Below are 18,905 nucleotides of genomic sequence, written 5' to 3' on the forward strand. Positions count from 1 at the left end.
AAAAAAAAAAAAAAAAAAAAAAAAAAAGAAACTAAAACCTTTGCAAATGTTGAAGAAGAGGAAGGGGGAAAAAAAAAGGAACAGTTCCCCGTGGGAAAGTTTATTCATGTTGTTTAGAATTATTTGATTGGATTTAGCCTTCAAAATTATTTATTAAAAAAACTTTTCATGACTCAAAAAATATCTTAAAAAATACAATGGGATAAGTTTAAACAAAAAAGTTTTGCTTTCAAAACTCACCATATTCTGACACTGTTGCTTCTATAAGGACCAATCCTTGCAAGATTATACACAATCCCTACACTTGAAGGCTGACCAGACTAAACACGATTGATTTAAACTTCATTTTTGCCAACAGACTGTGTACACATCTACCTCAATATCTCTACCTTATCCCTGTGTTTAAGTAAAAGTAACTTGTTTCCATTAACATGTAACAGTTATTCTAGCATGGAAATAGAACTCAAGACAAACACCTAAGTGACAAACATAGCAGAGGTCAAGAGCACACATTTTATGTAGTTTTGACCAGCCCCTATCCTACGGACACAGACCACATCTTGACGTCTTAGGGTGATGGGTCAGTTGCAATCCTTCTTGATCTTTAAGTTTTGCCTTAAGGAAACCATGTCCCTGGACACAGGTTACCCAGGCCACAGTGGTCAACTCCCCCACAAGCTGGGGTTGGGTACGCTTCAGGGAAGAGTGTTACTGGACACACGTCCATCTCCATCGCCAAGAGAAATGCAGAGCCAGTGCCCAATTGATGGAGGACCTTCCACGCCTTTGCCCAAAGGAAAGGGTGCAAATTCACTTGGGATGAAGTGAACAGCTTAAAGTAGATCCTAACAGCCAACTCCAGCTGTCAGATCGACCATATACCAGATCAATCTCTTTGTTGTTCTCAAAAGAATATATTAGTGTCAGTTACCTGCCAGGCACAGGGCTTCAAGACTTGCTGCTTGTCTCATCACAGCAGCCTCAGCTGTAAATAGTAACTTCATAATTTTAGTTTAGAAAGTGGAAACAGTGTCTGAGTTGCCAAGTTCCTTATCTACATGTGATGAGAGGCAGACAGGATTCAAGGCTGTTTGATTCCAGAGCCCATGCCTATTCAATACCAAAATAGTCATATTTTCAGATTTTAAAAGAAAAGTATGCTCTTGATTGGAAAACAGTTCCAGATATTGACACAGGGCTGAGAAGTTTCTCTGATAAACAGTATAAAATAAAAACTGAAAGCCAACTAGTGTGAAAAGTTGGCTGAAATATCTTTTAAATAAATTGAACTTAGGTTATGTGAAAATTGTTGCTTTCTAGAATTACTACTCTATAAGAGTTATCCACAGAAGTATCTCTGTAATTCAGTATTAGTTTAAGCTACAGTATTGTGCTAAGCACACAATTTCAATTATGTTGAGAAAGTTTAATGGGAATCATCAGCAAACACGTTTACAAATCTTTTTAATGCATATGGCAGCTGAAGGAGAAATCTTCTAAATCACGCGAATGCTTAATTAGATTTGGTTCAATTACATTTCATTGACTTTTATAGAGAATACCTGTGACATGCTTCAGAGTTTCCATTTGGCAAACCACAAATAAATCAAAGCAAATCAGAGGGGACCACAGGAGAGAGAGCTGCCCACAATGGACCACAGAGGATAACATATATGGAAACCCAGAGAAATTCTGACAAATCCTGAACACAGACCATGCAAGAACACAACCAACGTTCCGTGGAAAGACATTTATTGGTTTTAAAGTCTTTTCAGCATCATTGTTTTCCCCACGAAGACAATGCTTCTAGATTATGTGACCCGTGCATTCACCTCCTTTCAATTGTCAATATTTCTTTCCTATTTATTTTATGGCACATGCAATTCCACCCACCCTTTTGAGCATCACAGATTAGGACAACTATAGTGATAGTTTGAAATTATCCAGTAGCCTACGGCATGTAGATTAGCATCCGACCATGGTCAAAATGGCGACAACGTTCATGAAAAAGAATCACTTCCGTAAAAGGGACAAGCAGGAAGTGAAACCAAGCATATCAGTTTACAACCGTTCTATTTTAGCTCAGTTAGTGTCATCACAAGTGATTGCCCAAGATCTAGAGATACAAAGTGATTGCATGTCTACACAGCAGGACAGCCAATTTACCTCCCATAGAAGAAATGGGGAAGCACCTCCTTGTTTTAACTCTGCAGGACAAACAGGGTGAATCTGCAGTGGGAAGGAGTACAGGTATTTATTTGCTCACCACATACTGCCTTCATGAGCCAAGAGGACGACCTTGGAACTAGACTCCTCAAGGTCCACTCTACTATTTGTTTAGCGCTATTATGACCTTGTGATAAAATCTGGGTTACTTTTGGATCTACACTCTTTTCAAATACTCTGCCTTGATTATGTCTCTTTGGCCAGCACACTTTGCTCTTGTGTTTCTTCTGGAACAGAGCTAACATTGCTTATTTCCTTCCCTATGACAACAGTGTTTGGCTCTCCCAGTTCGTTGGTCACATACTGCAGGTCAGATGGGCCCTGGGATTGAGTGATATTCAATACTATGTAAACTGGAGGCTGCAAAAATCAGACAGATAAGATAGAACATAGCATCATAGCATAAAGTTAAGGAATGAAGCTGTATTTTATTTTAATGTCTTTGGAGGGAAAAAAAGTATTGACTGTGACCACATGGACTGAGCTCTAAGCCCCTCACCATGGCTTCCCAAAACAGTAGGGAGTGGAAACTGCCTTTTGCACCAAGTTGCTTTCAACGCAGAGTGGATGACTTTGGGTGATTCCCAGCCAGCTTGGAAGACCTGTGGCTCTTCTGACCCAACAGTGGGCTAAAAGGTGTGCGCTTGGATGTGGTCCATGTGAATTGCCAAATGGTCCATAGGAAGCATCAAGGAGGACCAGAAAGCACCACCCAGACTGTGGGCTTGCTTATCTTCACCTCTCCAGTTGACTTTGGAAAAGCCTCTTAACCTCTCTGGGTTTATGGCCTCCACTGTAGGGTGTATAAAGTTAGATTAAATGTCTCCTAGATTCAATGGGTCTGCCCTCACTGCAGTTGGGAAGCAGCCCTGCTTCTCTAGAAAGAAAATTCCATGAAAATTCTGCGTGCTTTTAGGAGGGTTCAGATAAAACACAGAAAATCCAGTTCTTAGGGAAGGGGCCAGCCCCACAAGCCATGTTAGGCTGTGGGGTTGGACTCTGTCCTGCCTCCTGAAATCAGATCTGCAGACAGGGTCCCTGCAGGGGAGAAGTGACAAGTGGCTGCCCAGTTCCCCCCTCCAGGGCCAGTGTGGATGGAGACCATGCCCGACCCCTGTCCTTCCCACTCCCCCAGCCATAGCTTAAACCTGACTCACTCTGAAATCTTCCCTGGTTATCAGTCAGGAAGCCTCTGGCCTTGCACCATGTGGACAACTGCTGCAATGCAATTTAGCATTTAGCTATCTGTGTGTTCTTCTTGTCTTGTGAGTTTCTCCAGGAGGGAGCCATGTCTTTAATTTCTACATTCCCTGTATCTGAGTGGGTAGAGAGATGCTAAGTTTGGTTGATTGACTTAAAGTAAAGGATTGGGGACAGAAAGCCAGTGTAGGGTTATAAGATAATTGTATTTGAACCATTGTAATTGCTCAGTCTGAGTCTCTATCCAAGTGTGTTCTAGTGAAATCCTGTTGTTATTATAATTTTTCCATACTATAAAAATGACACATAAAATTCATATGACAATTTTTGGCTCCCAAGCACTTTCCCTCATTGTTTAAGTCAAGTCTCACGCCAACCTGGTAGGAGTTTATGGCCGAGGAAATTGGGGCTCAAGCATGTGACGTGACTTGCCAGTATCACACAGACACTGTGGGCATGTGTCTTTCTATACCGGGTGTTTCTCACGAGGCCACAGATTTTCCACTCATGAGATAAGGCTGAGTTGTGAAAAATGGAGTAAACTTGGGGGCTGAAAAATTGAGGCCTAATTTTTTTCAGAGTAATGAATTTTAGATATTGTGAGTCTTGTGTGTGTGTGTGTGTGTGTGTGTGTGTGTGTGTGTGAGTGTGCATGTGGTGTGAGTGTGGAACCTTACTGCTCACAGAGAACTTCCTAAGCAGAAGTAATTCTTGATCTTTATGAAGCCGATGAGCCACGTGCAGTCCCAAGCACAGCCCTTGGCCCGCTGTGGAGGGGACACCCAGGAGTAAGGGCAGTCAGTCCAGGACAACTGCTGAACGGAAAGGAGGCACATGTGAGTTTGTACTTTTTCCTTCCCTTGGTTCTGTGGCCACTGGCTGGATTCAAGTTCCTTCCATAAGCGGGCTTGTGGAGCTGGTGGGCCGTGAACATCTCCAGCCCCGTCCAATTATCCCCCTGCTGCTGGCCTGGAGAGGGATGGATTTCTTGGCCTGTGTGGGAATGTGAGCCCAGCAGGACCCACATGCGGGGTCATCGGGAAATGTCCATGGCCAGAGGGCTCTGCTGTTTGGCCAACACGGCCATGTTTTTCTCCAGCCCCCAGAAAGGGAGTTCTTGCTTCAGACTAAGAGTCAAAGCAATAATTGAATTTTAAATTCTTCTCTGCTGCTTTTAAAATAAGAAAGTCTTACGAATTTCAGTGAAAAATAATATTTCTTTTACTAAAGAGTATTTTTTCTATAACTTCCAGTTTCTAAAAAACCTATTGGAAATGCCATGGAAAAAAAAGTCAAGTTTAGGGTGTACAGAGAGGTTGAAATTGAGCCAACGGTCTCCCTCCCCCTTGCTGTCGGCAGTAATCTCTCCCACCCTTAGGTTTTAAGTCACCTCCTGGCTACACCTGCACCAACTGTGGCCAAGCTCTTCAATCAGCTAATAAGCAGCACTGAAGTGACCCAGCTGTGGATATATAGACATATGTCCAAATATATATATACATTCCTAAAAGAAAGTTGTTTTTATTTTAAAATTTGGAAGAGGAAACTATCTGGAAAGAAAGAAACTCAGGTGCTCTGCCTAGCCGGTGTTTCTGCCCTAGAGCTACAATATCCACCGTGTAATTCCATTACAATCAGGAGCCCAGGGGCCCAAAGACCATGGGTTAAACGTCAGGTTTCCAGGATGGAGAATTCCGCTGTGGAGGATCAGGTGAATGGACACTTGAAGTTCATTGTCATCAAATTTCATGACTATTATTACTCACAGGGAACTTGAGCTGGAGGTCAGGCATTTTGGCTGCACAGAACTGCATGTGTATCTGGGGCACATCAGAACTTTGTAAAAAAAAATAAAAGTAGCAATAAAGGGTAGATTTTAGAGGAATGACCAAACCTGCTGGGAGGAGCTGACCCCCGTCCTTTGAGGCGTGGTGTCTCAGATCTCTGATCACGTTGGTGAGTGAACAGGTCTCTGAATACCCAAAACTGCCTGAAGAATTTAATACAATCAGCAAAGAAAATTCCCCTTCCTTCATAGTGGCAAAATATAATTGGCAACATCCGAGTTTGGCCAAACCATCCTTTAATGCTTCCAGTTAGTTGCTTCTGGGGGCGATTTTAATCCACTGGATTTTTGCAAAGACCATGGGTTCCTAAGACTTTTCCTGCACCTTGCTCAGAATGCTGTCATGGTATTTGTAGTATTTGAAATATTAAATTTTGAAAATAGATTAAATATTTTAAATGGAAGGATAGCCCACAATGACTGGATTCAGGTATGCATGATTTTATTTAAAATGTGTCCAATAAGATTTTTCCACTTGGAATGAACACTTTTAACCTCTTTCCGCATATTATTATAAATGGTGTTTCATTTCATGGTTTTTCTTAGAAAGTTCTAAGTAACTTAACAGAAGAGAAAAATGAAATTGTGGGGAGTTAAATAACAGAAATTTATATCCTAGCAAGGGTGCTCACGTATCCCAGCCTCGGGGACACACAAGTGACTACTGGGCCATGCAAATCATCGTACGGTCACTGGGTCTCCTTTGGCAGTTCTGGCATTCCCTGTCACGAGCACACAGAAGAAAATGAGTAAGGTGACTTCAGTGAATGGGACATTGTCTTTTGCTTTTGGTGGTGGGTTGACCAGCAGAGAGAAGACAGGAACACAAATGTCGTAGGAGCATCTCAGGATATCGGGAGAGACTGTCCGCATCTCACCACCGTTGCTCTGAGCCCCAGGGAGGGCGCCCCTGGCATCTGCACCGTGTGTGCCCCATCATGGCCACAGCATGCCCCGCTTCACCCACGGGCATGGGCTGAGCTGTGGACAACACACACACACTGCAGCATCAGCATTGGGAGCACGGTTTAAACAAGTGGGCAGTTGCTGTTTTAAATCACTAGAACCTGGCAATATTAAATTTTTGTTTTCATGATGAGCCAAAGGTCATAGCACAAATGAGGTCTACATGTCATGACATGGGGCCACAGGAAGACACGTCTTCAAGTTATGTTGACCTGCCAGGGAGAGAAACAGAGATACAGAGCACAGCAAACATGTACTGGTGATGCAGGGCGTTCCTGTTACATATGAACGGCGCCTTTTACATGTAAACGGGTCCAGCATGGGGCACTGAGTTTCCTGCCTGCTCTTTGGAGTTGCTGTCATGGAAAGAAGCTAAGGGCCAAAGTGATGGGGCGGGCGGAGGGGCAGGCGGGCTGGGGAATGTCACCATCTTGACATTTGTTCTAAAGTGACTTAGAGATGATCATTCATTTATAATTGAAACCTAATCCCAAAGAGCGTTGGCTCCCTCTTTCTCTCTGTAAACACATCTGGTCATAAATAACTTAAACGTCTCCTTGGCATTCAGGATTCAGTTCCGGCTGGAGTGAAAAAGGATGAAGGAAGCTCAGCGTGGAGGAGGAGATGTCGGGTATCTGTGTGTGTGCAGAGGCGGCTTAAGCGTCTAATGCACGTTGCAGACATCAGCCATCAGAGACGGGCGGGGTGACCCAGCCGTATTTTTCATGAGTCTTCACCAAACTCTTAAAGGTAGCTTCGGCTTCCTTGCGACTGAAGGACTTTTTTGATTTGCCCGCTTTTCTACAGATCCGCCCCTGAGTGAGAGGAAAAGATAAACCAGGTTAGAACCCATCAGCAATCCCAATTCCCACCCTCATTGTTAAGAACACACAAAGTGGCGGGGATTTCTGATGTCTGAGTCAGTGTGATGAAAGGAGAGATATAGAACATCACAGCTTCGTTACCAAATGGACGGAGGGGTCCAGTGGCGGGCAAGCTTTTTTTTTTTTTTTTTTTTTTTTCTTGCGTTATGCGGGCCTCTCACTGTTGTGGCCTCTCCCATTTGCGGAGCACAGGCTCCGGACGCGCAGGCTCAGCGGCCATGGCTCACGGGCCCAGCCGCTCCGCGGCATGTGGGATCCTCCCGAAACGGGGCACGACCCCGCGTCTCCTGCATCGGCAGGCGGACTCTCAAGCACTGCGCCACCAGGGAAGCCCCACGGGCAAGCTTTTTGGGGAGAGAGAGACACGCGGGCTGCTGGTGTCCTCAGAACGAGCTCATCCCAGGATGCTGGAAGGCGGCCACTGCTCCAGGTCCCGTGCTCAAGTGGGGAGGACCGGCTTTATCAAAAGAGCATCGATGCAAAACGGAGCCCATTATCCCAGAGGCAAAATGCTGTTCTAACTTCCCTTCCCTCCCACCACCTCCCGTCATTAGAATGCCTTTAATGATAACTTAGAGATACATGTTTATGTATAGATGTGTATATTTATAGATTCACACACACACTTCACAATTCCAACATTTTATGTTCAAGCTCAGCAGCAATGAGTGACTTTCTTGTAATTCATGCCATGAGGGAACCAGTTCCTGAGAAGATGGTAGGGCCATTTCCATGGAGGTGGAAGCCTGTCCTCGAGTCCCCAGTGAGGGGTCCAGGGGAGGCCAATGCTTCCTCACACAACCGCCGGTGGTAGGGGGGTTGTGCCAGGAGAGGTCCACTCCCCTCACGGTGACCAGTGGTGCTCCGGTCTGAAGGACGGAGCCTTTGGGTCTGCAGAAACCAGAGGGTCTGCTTTAGCTCAGGATGGATGCAGGCTCTAGACCATGAGCGAGAAGGGACCAGCAGACACCGCTGAGGTGGCCGTGTCTCAGGCCATCGCCACCCCTCCAGGGAGCCCTGGGGAATGAGGTACACTTGGCATCAGAGGGAATGGGCAGACAGAGGACCATGAGGGGCTGGGCAGAGCTGGACCCTCCATCAGATGAGTCGGCACCACTCTTACTGCTCCTGGCTCAGCTGCTCCCCACGCCGCCTCCTCATGGCCCATCAACAGAAACGCTCTCTTAGTCTCTCAGCTACAATTCCTCGCACTTGACTTCCCTTCACCTGTCCTGGAAGACCTGCTTGTCTTCCCAAGCATCCCATGCACGTGTTTTGTGGGTGGGATGGAAACACCCTGAGTTTCACCCACTAGCAAATGCGTGCACACCGTTCTCAGCAGTCTCCTGTTGTTTATGAACTTTCACTAACAATGCTGGACAGGCCCTCGGCATGTAATATTTTTGTTACAGCACACTGCGGGCATGTGCCATCTGTGTAAGGGGACCTGAACGGGACCTGGACCTCACCCCCAGGGCCTGGCTGGGCTACACTGCATACCTGTTCCCTTGTATAGGAATTGAGGGCAGCAGCCACACAGGTCTGTGTGGCTTGGGGACCAAGATCCTCCCAACTTAGGTCTCTCTGATAACCCACCCATAACTCCCCTGGGAAGACGTCTTTTTCATTCACGGGGAAAATGGCACCGGATCCCTACAAACTGGGAATGGGAGACTGTTTCACATATTTAAATTCAGAGCTTATGGTTCCTTTTTAACATTTGTCTTTTCAACAGTGGAGACTCAGAGCAAAGCCCAGTTGGTGGTGGTGGGGGGGTTGGCAAGTCAGAAACCCAGAGCTACTGCTTTGCTCTGGCTGCTCTGGACATCCCTCTGGCTGAGCTTCTCCATCCGCCAATCAAGGGCAAGACCACCTCTTCTAATTAGTTGCTTGGTGCACAAGAAATGAGCTGCTAAAGGGTGAAGGAAAGCTGGAAAAGAAAACAGGAAACCACCATTTATTGGCTTTACAGAGACTTCCCCCTGTCTCTCCTGCTTTGCTTATGTGGTGTAGTTACACTTATAAAAAGGGACTATGCAAAGCTAACACATTTATAATCATCATCATGTGGTCAAGATCAAAGTCCAACGTTACTTCATTAAACACAGGCAAATGCATCTTTGCAGGGATGTTGGCATCAATTTTTACGTAAGTGGGAGCAAGTATCAAGGGCTATTGTTTTGTATAAAATGCAAATTCTAACCATCTCTATCATTCTTTTCTATAATACTGAAAATTTATGGTATGACTTGAGAATTCTGAACTAAAAGCAGCCAGACAAATACAAGCTCACAATAATCTTGGAATATTCCAATGCTCTTGGCCTGAACATATACTTTGCTAATTCTTTGTGAAAGTCTCAATTGTTACAAAAAACAACAGTTAAACCCCCAGATGAACAGACCAGTCTTTGTTGCCTCTTCTTCCCGAGAAGAATGATGAACATAAAGCACCAGCACTCAGTCAATTCAGCAGCTGGGAGACAGAGACCGTGTGTGGCACTCAGAGGGCTTAGCATCTTCACTGCACTCAGCTGGCCACAAAGCACTCCCATCTCGCCCCCTGCCTTACACCCTAGTTTGCAGCTAACAAATATCTTTTCATGGATCACCTGTCCTCCTCTGATGGGCTGTTTAAGCATCACCCAGCGACACCCTGGGCTCGAAAACCAGGGTGGCTGAGCAGTCCTTACTGAAATACCCTTGAGGTGCCCACTGCACCAGGAAGGGGAGGGTCACTCTGTCCACCCCAGGCCTCTGATGGTCCAGGGCCATTCTCATGTTGAACCAACTCCCATTCTTTCTTTTTCTTTTTCGTTTTTTTGGCCACGCCATGCAGCTTGCGGGATCTCAGTTCCCTGACCAGGGATTGACCCCGGGCCTCAGCAGTGAAAGTGCCGAATCCTAACCACTAGGGCACCAGGGAACTTCTTTATTTTTTTAATTGAAGCATAGTTGACTTACAATGTTGTGTCAGTTTCAGGTGTACAGCAAAGTGATTCAGTTATATATATATATATATATATATATATATTTATATATTTATATATGTATATATTATTCGCAGAATATGTATATTATATATATATTATTTTCCATTATAGGTTATTACAAGATACTGAATATAGTTCCCTGTGCTGTACAGTAGGTCTTTGTTGATTATCTGTTTTATATATAGTAGTGTATATTTGTTAATCCCACACTCTTTATTTATCCCTCCCCCGCCTTTCCCCTTTGGTATCCATAAGTTTGTTTTCTAGGTCTGTGTGTCTGTTTCTGTTTTGGAAGTAAGTTCATTTGTATCATTTTTTTTAGATTCCACATATATAAGTGATATCAGATGATATTTGTCTTTCTCTGTCTGACTTACTTCACTTAGAATGATAATCTCTAGGTCCATCCATTTTGCTGCAAATGGCAATATTTCATTCTTTTTATGGCTTAGTAATATTCCATTGCATATATATCTATATCTATATATATATATCACATCTTCTTTATACATTTGTCTGTCGATGGACAGTTAGGTTGCTTCCATGTCTTGGTTTTCGTAAATAGTGCTGCTATGAACATTGGGGTGCATGTACATTTTTGAATTGGTGTTTTCTCTGCATATACGCCCAGGAGTGGGATTGCTGGATTATACAGTAGCTCTATTTTTAGTTTCTTAAGGAACCTCCATACTGTTCTCCATAGTGGCTGTACCAATTTACATTCCCTCCAACAGTGCAGGAGGGTTCCCTTTTCTCCACACCCTCTCCAGCATTTATGATTTGTAGACTTTCTTTCTTTCTTTTTTTTTTCTTTTTTTTCTTTTTTTGCGGTACGCGGGCCTCTTACTGCTGTGGTCTCTCGCGCTGTGGAGCACAGGCTCCGGACGCACAGGCTCAGCGGCCATGGCTCACGGGCCCAGCCGCTCTGCGGCATGTGGGATCTTCCCGGACCGGGGCATGAACCCGCGTCCCCTGCATCAGCAGGCGGACTCCCAACCACTGCGCCACCAGGGAAGCCCTAGCCTTTTTGATGATGGCCATTCTGACAGGTGTGAGGTGGTGCCTCACTGTAGTGTTGATTTGCTTCCTCTAATGATTAGCGAGGTTGCAGCTCCATTCTTCCTTCCCGGGTACAGTCTCCTAGAGTCTGGATTTTGGGGAAACCTTCAGCCTAACTCCTCTGACCCTCTGTATTTTCCTCTATAAATCAGGGACAAAACCCACTTTAGAGCATCATTATGAATGTCAGATAAGATATTGAATTTGAAAACACTTTGAGAATTTTAAGGTGCGTACAACCAACTAAGAACAGTTTTTCTTATTTTCCTAACATTGATATTTCTCTCTTATCTATTTCCATGTAACTAATACTCAGAGTCTCTTCTGGAGATTTTCCTTCAAATAACTCTTGTTTTCCCTAAAATACCTCTACTTGTATTTAATGCCAAAGGACCTGATGTGACAGTTTGCTTAGCCCACTGTGATAGCTCTGTGCAAGTATTAAGAGGTTAGAAAAGTAAACTCTCTCTCCTGGTTACAATCAATCTGTCTTGTTCCAGATTGTAAATGTAGGGTTATGTGCAACCATAGGATTCTGACCTAACAAACCTTAAAAAATCTCAAAATCTCTCAGTAATATTGATGCCAAGCAATTCTAATGATAACACAGTTCTCTGGGGCTGCATCTGTCAAACAAAACCATTAGTTGGTGCTTTGGTTTGACCTTTTTTTTTTTTTTCTGCTTATAGCTTTTTGGGGGGCCAATCACAATGATCAGCATGAAAACATTTCCACACAGCTACCAAGCGACCCCAGCCTCAGGTCCTCGGACAGGCCACCTGGTCTTACGTGGCTTTCATTACCCTGATGTGCTCATTGAATTTCAGTCTGGCTCTGTCACTTCTTCACCTCTTGTTCATTCGTTCATTTATTCATTCATTCACTCACTCAGTATGTTGGGTGCTGGGCTTAGAAAGACAAAGTGATCCTGGCTCCTGCCTGTAGGGCCTTAGAATCATTATGGGGAGAGAATCGGGGGTGTTGTCGCCGCTGAGACAGAAGGGGTGCGTCGGGGTTTCTCAGTCCCAGTACTTTTGACAACATGGGCTGGATAATTCTTTGTCATGGGGTGTTCTGTGCACCATAGGATGTTTAGCAGCATCCATGGCCTCCACCTACTAGATGCTAGCAGCACCTCCTGACCTATGACATCCAAACTATCTCCAGACATAGCCAAATGTCCCCTCAGAGATAAAATCACTCCTGAATGAGAGCCACTGGTGTATGGAATAAAGACGTCCCAGAGCAAGGAGGAGATAGTCCATCTCTATTCACCGCTACAAGTCCTCCCCAGGTTAGGAACTGTGCTGGTTACTGGGACTGCAGGGCTTTCTAAACTGGAAATGATTTCAGTCCTCATAGAGCTTACAGCTCAGAGAGGAGGATGGATTCTACCTCGGGGGAGAGGAAAAGAGAAGGGACTGTAGTGTTTGTTGTCTGTGTGGTCAGAAAGATTTCCACATTTGAAGACACTTGAACTGAGCCTTGAAATATGGGTAGTAAATGTTTATCAGGTCATGGTGGGTGAAGATAAGTGGTCCAAAAGTGGTGGTTGAAATATGTAGCTGTATTCAGAGGAGGATGGGCAGACACTTGGTGAAGCTAGGGCACTGTGTGCGTGTGTGTATGTGTGTGTGTGTGTGTGTGTCTGTGTGTTCGGTGGGTGTACAGAATTCAATAGACCTGACTTCAAATCTCTGCTCCAACACTTCCTGGCTGTGTGACCCTGGGTGAGTTACTTAACCTCTCTGAATCTCAACTTCCTCATCTGTAAAAAAAAGCATAGTCACAGTATTATATGGCACCGAATTTTTATAGAGATTTAATACGTTAAAATGTACAAGATGCTTGGCACAGTGCCAGGCACAGGATGAACACAATAAATGTGGATTTTTATTTTTGAAACTATCACAGAGGATCTCATCCTTATTCTTTGGCAAAGTTAGTTTCATTCTGCCCTCTTGGAAAAAAAAAAAACACACAAACTTCTCTGTCTTTCGTGAGGATATTATGATGGCTTATTTGGTCACAAAAACATCTTCAGGCAAATCCAATATTTTGCGTTGGATTTCATTTCCTGGGCTGAATTATAGAGCTGCTGCTACTTGTTTTTAAGGTCTTTGAAAGTGTAATTTTTAGTCTAAAAGCACTCACGCACCCTTACCCCTCAGACGCCGGTTTCAAGCATGTGTTGTGCTCAGTGTGGACTCCCTTTAGGACGCTGCCTGTGGAGGAAAAGCTCAGATGGGTCACACACTCGGCTTGAGGAAAGCACAGGAACAAGCATCTTTGAAAGGAGGTCCACTCGGAGAGACAGCAGTGATTTCGCCTCTCTTTTAAGGTCTGCTGTTCAAAGTGGATCAACTTACAAGTTCTGAAGCACAGTTAAAACTCTACAACGGTTGAGGCTGCTTCCAAGAAACTCCTTCCCAAATTAAAACCATGACTCTGAAGCCACTGACCGGTGAGGGAGGGACTTCTGCTGGCTCTCTCCAATGGAGCACCAAAGAGAAGCACTTGCGGGTGGAAATGCATTGATACGATTCTGCAGCCCTTTCCACGGGTCTGAGAATGTGTGTATGTGTGTATATGCTTGTGTGCATGCATGTTCACGTGTGCGCGTACCAGTGTGCATATGCATGTGTGTGTTTGTATGTACACGAGCATTCACATGTGCATTTGTATGTGCACACGTGTGTGTGTGTGTGTACGTGTGACTGTAGTGTTGGGAGAGATGTGAGGGCCCTTGCAGTGACTGGAACCCAAGAGTAGCCTTCCCGAGGGAAGCCCTGGGCCTCATACGTAGATTAGGAGGACGGCGAGTTTACAGGGGGGAGATCTGCTGCCCTTCAGGGGTCCCACCCAAGCACCAGCCAAGGTGGGGGGGAGAAGAGGGTGCTGAAAGGGCGGGGTGGGGCACGCCGTCAGCGAGCTGGTGTTGGGTTTCGACGTGAAACACCCTGAACCCCCACGTGGCCTCTGTCCACATGTGCGACGGCATCTGGTCCACGTCCCGTCACGTCTGCTGATGTGCTGCAGTGGCGTGGCCGCTTTCACACGTAGTATCTCATTAAACCCCCACAGACAACGCTCCACTTGAGCCTCATCAGGGCTGGTTAGGAAAGTGCGCTTCCACTGAGCAGCTTCATCCCCCCCAAGCACAGCTGCCTCCTCTAGATCACCAGGTGATGACCGGAGGCCCCTCGAGGTCGAAGTACCAGGGAGAGATGCGTCATGGCCGGGCTCGCGGGAGGCACGGAACCCGCCAGGGAAAGGGCTTTGCTAGTGGGGGTGGGAGGGGCTTGGCGGGCTCCCTCCAGGCAATCAGTGTGTCCAAAGACACAGAGGCTCAGCCCTTCCCTGCGTCCCATCCCTCTGCTGGGCATTCAGGTCCCTACGCCCTCCTTGGGTTTTCAGCAGAAGCTCATGCTTCTATTTGCTTCCATTATTTCGACATCCTATAGCAAATGTATTTAATGCCATCCCCTCACCCCACCCTAGCTATTTGTAATTTAGTTCCAGATCTTGTTTTTTTTTAAGATTTTTTTTCATGTGCACAATTTTTAAAGTCTTTATTGCATTTGTTACAATATTGCTTCCGTTTTGTGTTTTGGTTTTTTGGCCACAAGGCTTGTGGGATCTAGGCTTCCCGACCAGGGATCAAACCTGCACCCCCTGCTTTGGAAGGTGAAGTCTTAACCACTGGACTGCCAGGGAAGTCTCTCAGATTTTGTTGATAAGATCTCTTGTGAGATACAAAAAACTAAAAATAGAACTACCATACGACCCAGCAAATCCACTCCTGGGTGTATATTGAAAAAAACCCCAAAACTTGAATTCAAAAACATATATGCACCCCAAATGTTCATAGCAGCATTATTTACAATTGCTAAGATATGGAAGCAACCTAAGTGTCCATCAACAGATGAATGGATAAAGAAGATGTGGTACATATCTACAATGGAATACTACTCAGCTATAAAAAAGGATGGAGTCTTGCCATTTGCAGCAATGTGGATGTACTCGGGGAGCATTGTGCTAAATGAAAAAAGTCAAACTGAGAAAGATAAACACTGTATGATCTAAAAAATCAAACAAACTAGTGAATATAACAGAAAAGGAACAGACACAGATATAGAGAACAAACTGGTGGTTACCACTGTGGGAGGAGGGCAAGAGAGGGGGAGGGGTTTAAAAGACACAAGCTATTATGCATAAAATAAGCTACAAGGTACAATGCAGGGAATATAGCCAGTATTTTATAATAAGTATAAATGGAGCATAACCTTTAAAATTGTGAATCACTATAATGACCACCCGTAACATGAAATACTGTACCTCAACTATACTGCAATTAAAAAAATCAAACTTCTGTAACCTCATCACAAAATGTTGTAAGGATTCTCCTATATATTAAAGGTCTTATTTTTATAATATAAATCACAAAAAAAAAGACTGTAAGGCAGATTCTAGAAACCGTCAACTCAAAATATTCACCTCAGAAACAAAAAGCTAAGTTTATCTTTCTGGAAGTTACACCTTGAGGACACAAGGTCTGTTTTATAATTCTGACATTGGGCACTAATTCACAGTCACACACATAAAGGCTGTTAGAAAGGCAAGTTTCAAGACAGACCACTAGAACATTCCATAGGAACAAAAGGTGCTGGGGACAGGGCACTTGTGCTGAGCAGCCCTAGGGTCCGCACAGCCAGGTGGACAGAGTGGAGCCACTCTTGGGTGGCTTTAGGTGGAAAAGGCCAGGATCCTCCATTCAGGGACCAGGATGAAAGCTTTGTGCACGTGTGCATGTGGATATACCGTCTGCTGGAGAAAGGCACTGCAGTTTCTCCCTAGCAGAAATGTTCTCACAGTGCATCGTGGGCTGCGTGTGTCCACCCGAGGCAGGCAGGGCACCAGCAGGTGATGCTGTGTTTTGGAAAGATGCCTGAGTGAACCCCTGGGGACACCCAGAAGGAAGCTGTGACTCTCTGCCCATCAGGACACAACCTTTCAATGCACACACGCCCAGAGGCGTCACCCTTGTGGTTGACCCATCCTTAAAGACACGCTTGGGTCTATCAAAGTCGTTGACACGGAAGGGACTGTACCCAAGAGGTTAAACGCTTATTTTCTCCTATGGATGCCAACAAGACTGTCTGACGTTACGACCTGTAGCCCAATTATGAGAAGGGAGGTGATGTGGCGGGCAGAGCTGGGCCACAGCCGTGGGTGATATGGTGGTCCCCACCAGGACTGGGGTAGACAAGCAGGGAAACATACAATATATCTCTGCAGAAGCGAGTGTTCTCTAGATCAGAGAGTCTCAGCCTGGGCACTACTGGCATCTGGGGATGGATCATTCTTGGTAGTGGGGCTGTCCTATGCATTGTAGGAGGTCTAGCAGCATCTCTGGCCTCTAACTATTGCATGCAATAGCGGCCCTGTGCCAGATGTAATAACCACAAATGCCTCCGCATACTGCCAAGTGTCCCCAGGGGTCGGGGCAGAATCACCCCCCGTTGAGATAGCCTGCTCTAGTCTGTGCAAGGGGCGTGCTGTGCAGGGTGCAGATGGAGCGCCAAACCTGGCCTGGGGGGCCAGGCAGGGGAGACTTCCTGGAGGAGGCAGTTCAGGAGCCGGCCTCAAGGAGAAGTGGAATGATCCATCCAGGACACAGGGAGGGGAGACCGGGGGAGCACAGGGAATACGTGTCCAGCTGCTCCTGGGAGGACAGAGAGGGAGCAGGCAGGGATGGGAGGTGGGTTAGTTCCTGGGGCTGCCATAACCGAGGGCCATGCTGGCTGCCTTAAAAGGACAGAACTTAATTTTCTCTCAGTTCTAGAGGGCAGAAGTCCAAAACCAAGGTGTGGGCAGGGCTGATCTGGGACGCTCCAGGGGGACAATCTGTCCCGTGCCTCCCGCCGGCTTCTGGTGGCTTGTTGTCAATCACAGGCGTCCGTGGGTTTGTGGACACATCACCCCGTTCCCTGCCTTCAGGTCATGTGTTCTTCTCCCTATGCGTCTCTCTGTCTCTGTGTCACCCTTCCTCTTCTTACCAGGACACTCACTGGCCATGGCATTAGGGCCCATCCTGACCCAGGATGATCTCTTCTTTACTTCTGCAAAGACCTTGTGTCCAAATAAGGACACATTCACAGGCTGGGGAGGGGGGGAGGCGGGGGAGGGAGGGGACGGACTTCAATATAACTTTGGGGTACAACTGTCCCCACTGTGGGAGGTAAGGTTGACAGAAAGGTCGGCACCTGCATCTCTCCTGGAGGGGACAGAGCGCAGGGTCCAGGTTTCCTCTGGGACGGGTCACTTGGGAGGTGGGTGGCCGTAAAGTACGGGGTGGGGGCCAGCTGCCTTATTGCCATCGCCCAGAGAAGATGGGCAAGGGCCTGGCCCGGGACAGAGGCAACTCGGGGGGAGGGAAAGGGGCTGAGAGCAGCCGGGCGACGCCTGCAGGACTGGGAGGGATCTGTCGTTGAGAGAAGGAAGCCAGTTTCTGACCCTGGAGGAAACAGGTTTCCAGGGTAAGATACAAGCCCTTGGGAGCGGGTGGGAGGTGAGGCAAGAGGAGAAGCAGGAAGCGGAGGGCTTAGCAGCTGGACCCAGCAGGGGGACCTCGGGGAGGCGGGCACAGATGGCGGTCCACAAAGGGTCCCTGCGAGCGTCCGAAGAGCACCCGTGGTCCAACCCTCAGGAAAAAACAGTCATCTCAGAAGTGTGATGCTCCCTTGATTCATAATAAAATCAGAACTTTAAAAACTCTTCTCGACCTTATTTTTTAGCAATCACTGCATGTTAAAAAAAAATCTGGTTCTTTGGAAAAATGCAGCTTAGCTATTAGAAAGTCCCAAAAGAGCAACCTGTATTTCCCACAGATTAATAAGTGCCTGCCACGGAACAGACCTCGTGCGGGTTGCTGGAGACACTAGGTGAGGCCAGGTGAGGGAGATGTCAAGGGCTTGGCCCGGGCCTCGTGGGCAGCAGCCGTGGGAATGCATGAAGGAGTAAATACATGAGTGCCATGGGCCAGACTCGCGCTCCCTCCCCAGCAGGACCACAGGCCAGCTTTCCACGGCACTGATGCTCATCTGGGTGAAAGATGAGAATAATGCCCAGGATGCAAAGCCACTGCAGTCAGGAAGGAATATTTCCCTGGTGGAACATTCTAGAATTGTCCATTGAGAAACTTTATGGAAGGACAGAGTCTCTGTGACAGTCTCTAAAATAGCTTCCCAATTATTAGGCGATAAAAGTCCTCAGATATTTCCTTTTGATTTTTGTGAACCTCTCAGGATGACAAAGTCAGCATCAGTTTTATATAACCTAGATAATATTAATATTTAATAGAAATTAAAGTGAAACCACATTATTTAACCCAGTAGTCCCCCTTAGACACCGTTTCACCTTGTGTGATTTCAGTTACCCTTGGTTGACCATGGTCCAAAAATATTAAATGGAAAATTCCAGAAATAAACAATTCATGAGATTTAAATTGCACACTGTTCTGAATAGCGAGATGAAATCTCATGCTCAGGCAGATCTTGGAGATATTTCAGGTTTGGTTCCAGACCATCGCAATAAAGCAAATATCACAGTAAAGTGAGTCACACAGATGTTCTGGTTTCCTAGTGCATATAAAAGTTATGTTTACACCACACTACAGTATATTAAGTGCGCAACAGCACTGTGTCTAAAAAACAATTTAAACATTTAAAAA

General features: G+C 45.9%; 1 protein-coding gene across 1 annotated transcript in view; it reads right to left on the reverse strand.

Annotated features, from left to right (window-relative positions):
- Positions 1–6,876: 6,876 nt before the first annotated feature.
- Positions 6,877–18,905, reverse strand: part of UBE2QL1 (ubiquitin conjugating enzyme E2 QL1) — a 45,040-nt gene continuing 33,011 nt past the window's right edge. The window contains exon 2 of the mRNA XM_007451654.1: positions 6,877–7,053. Coding sequence (XP_007451716.1) covers positions 6,922–7,053 — 132 coding nt within the window. The 3' untranslated portion in view covers positions 6,877–6,921. The remainder of the gene's footprint in view (positions 7,054–18,905) is intronic.

Source organism: Lipotes vexillifer, unplaced genomic scaffold (genome assembly GCF_000442215.2).
Source record: "Lipotes vexillifer unplaced genomic scaffold, Lipotes_vexillifer_v1.1 scaffold1463, whole genome shotgun sequence".
NCBI classification, from domain to species: domain Eukaryota; kingdom Metazoa; phylum Chordata; class Mammalia; order Artiodactyla; family Lipotidae; genus Lipotes; species Lipotes vexillifer.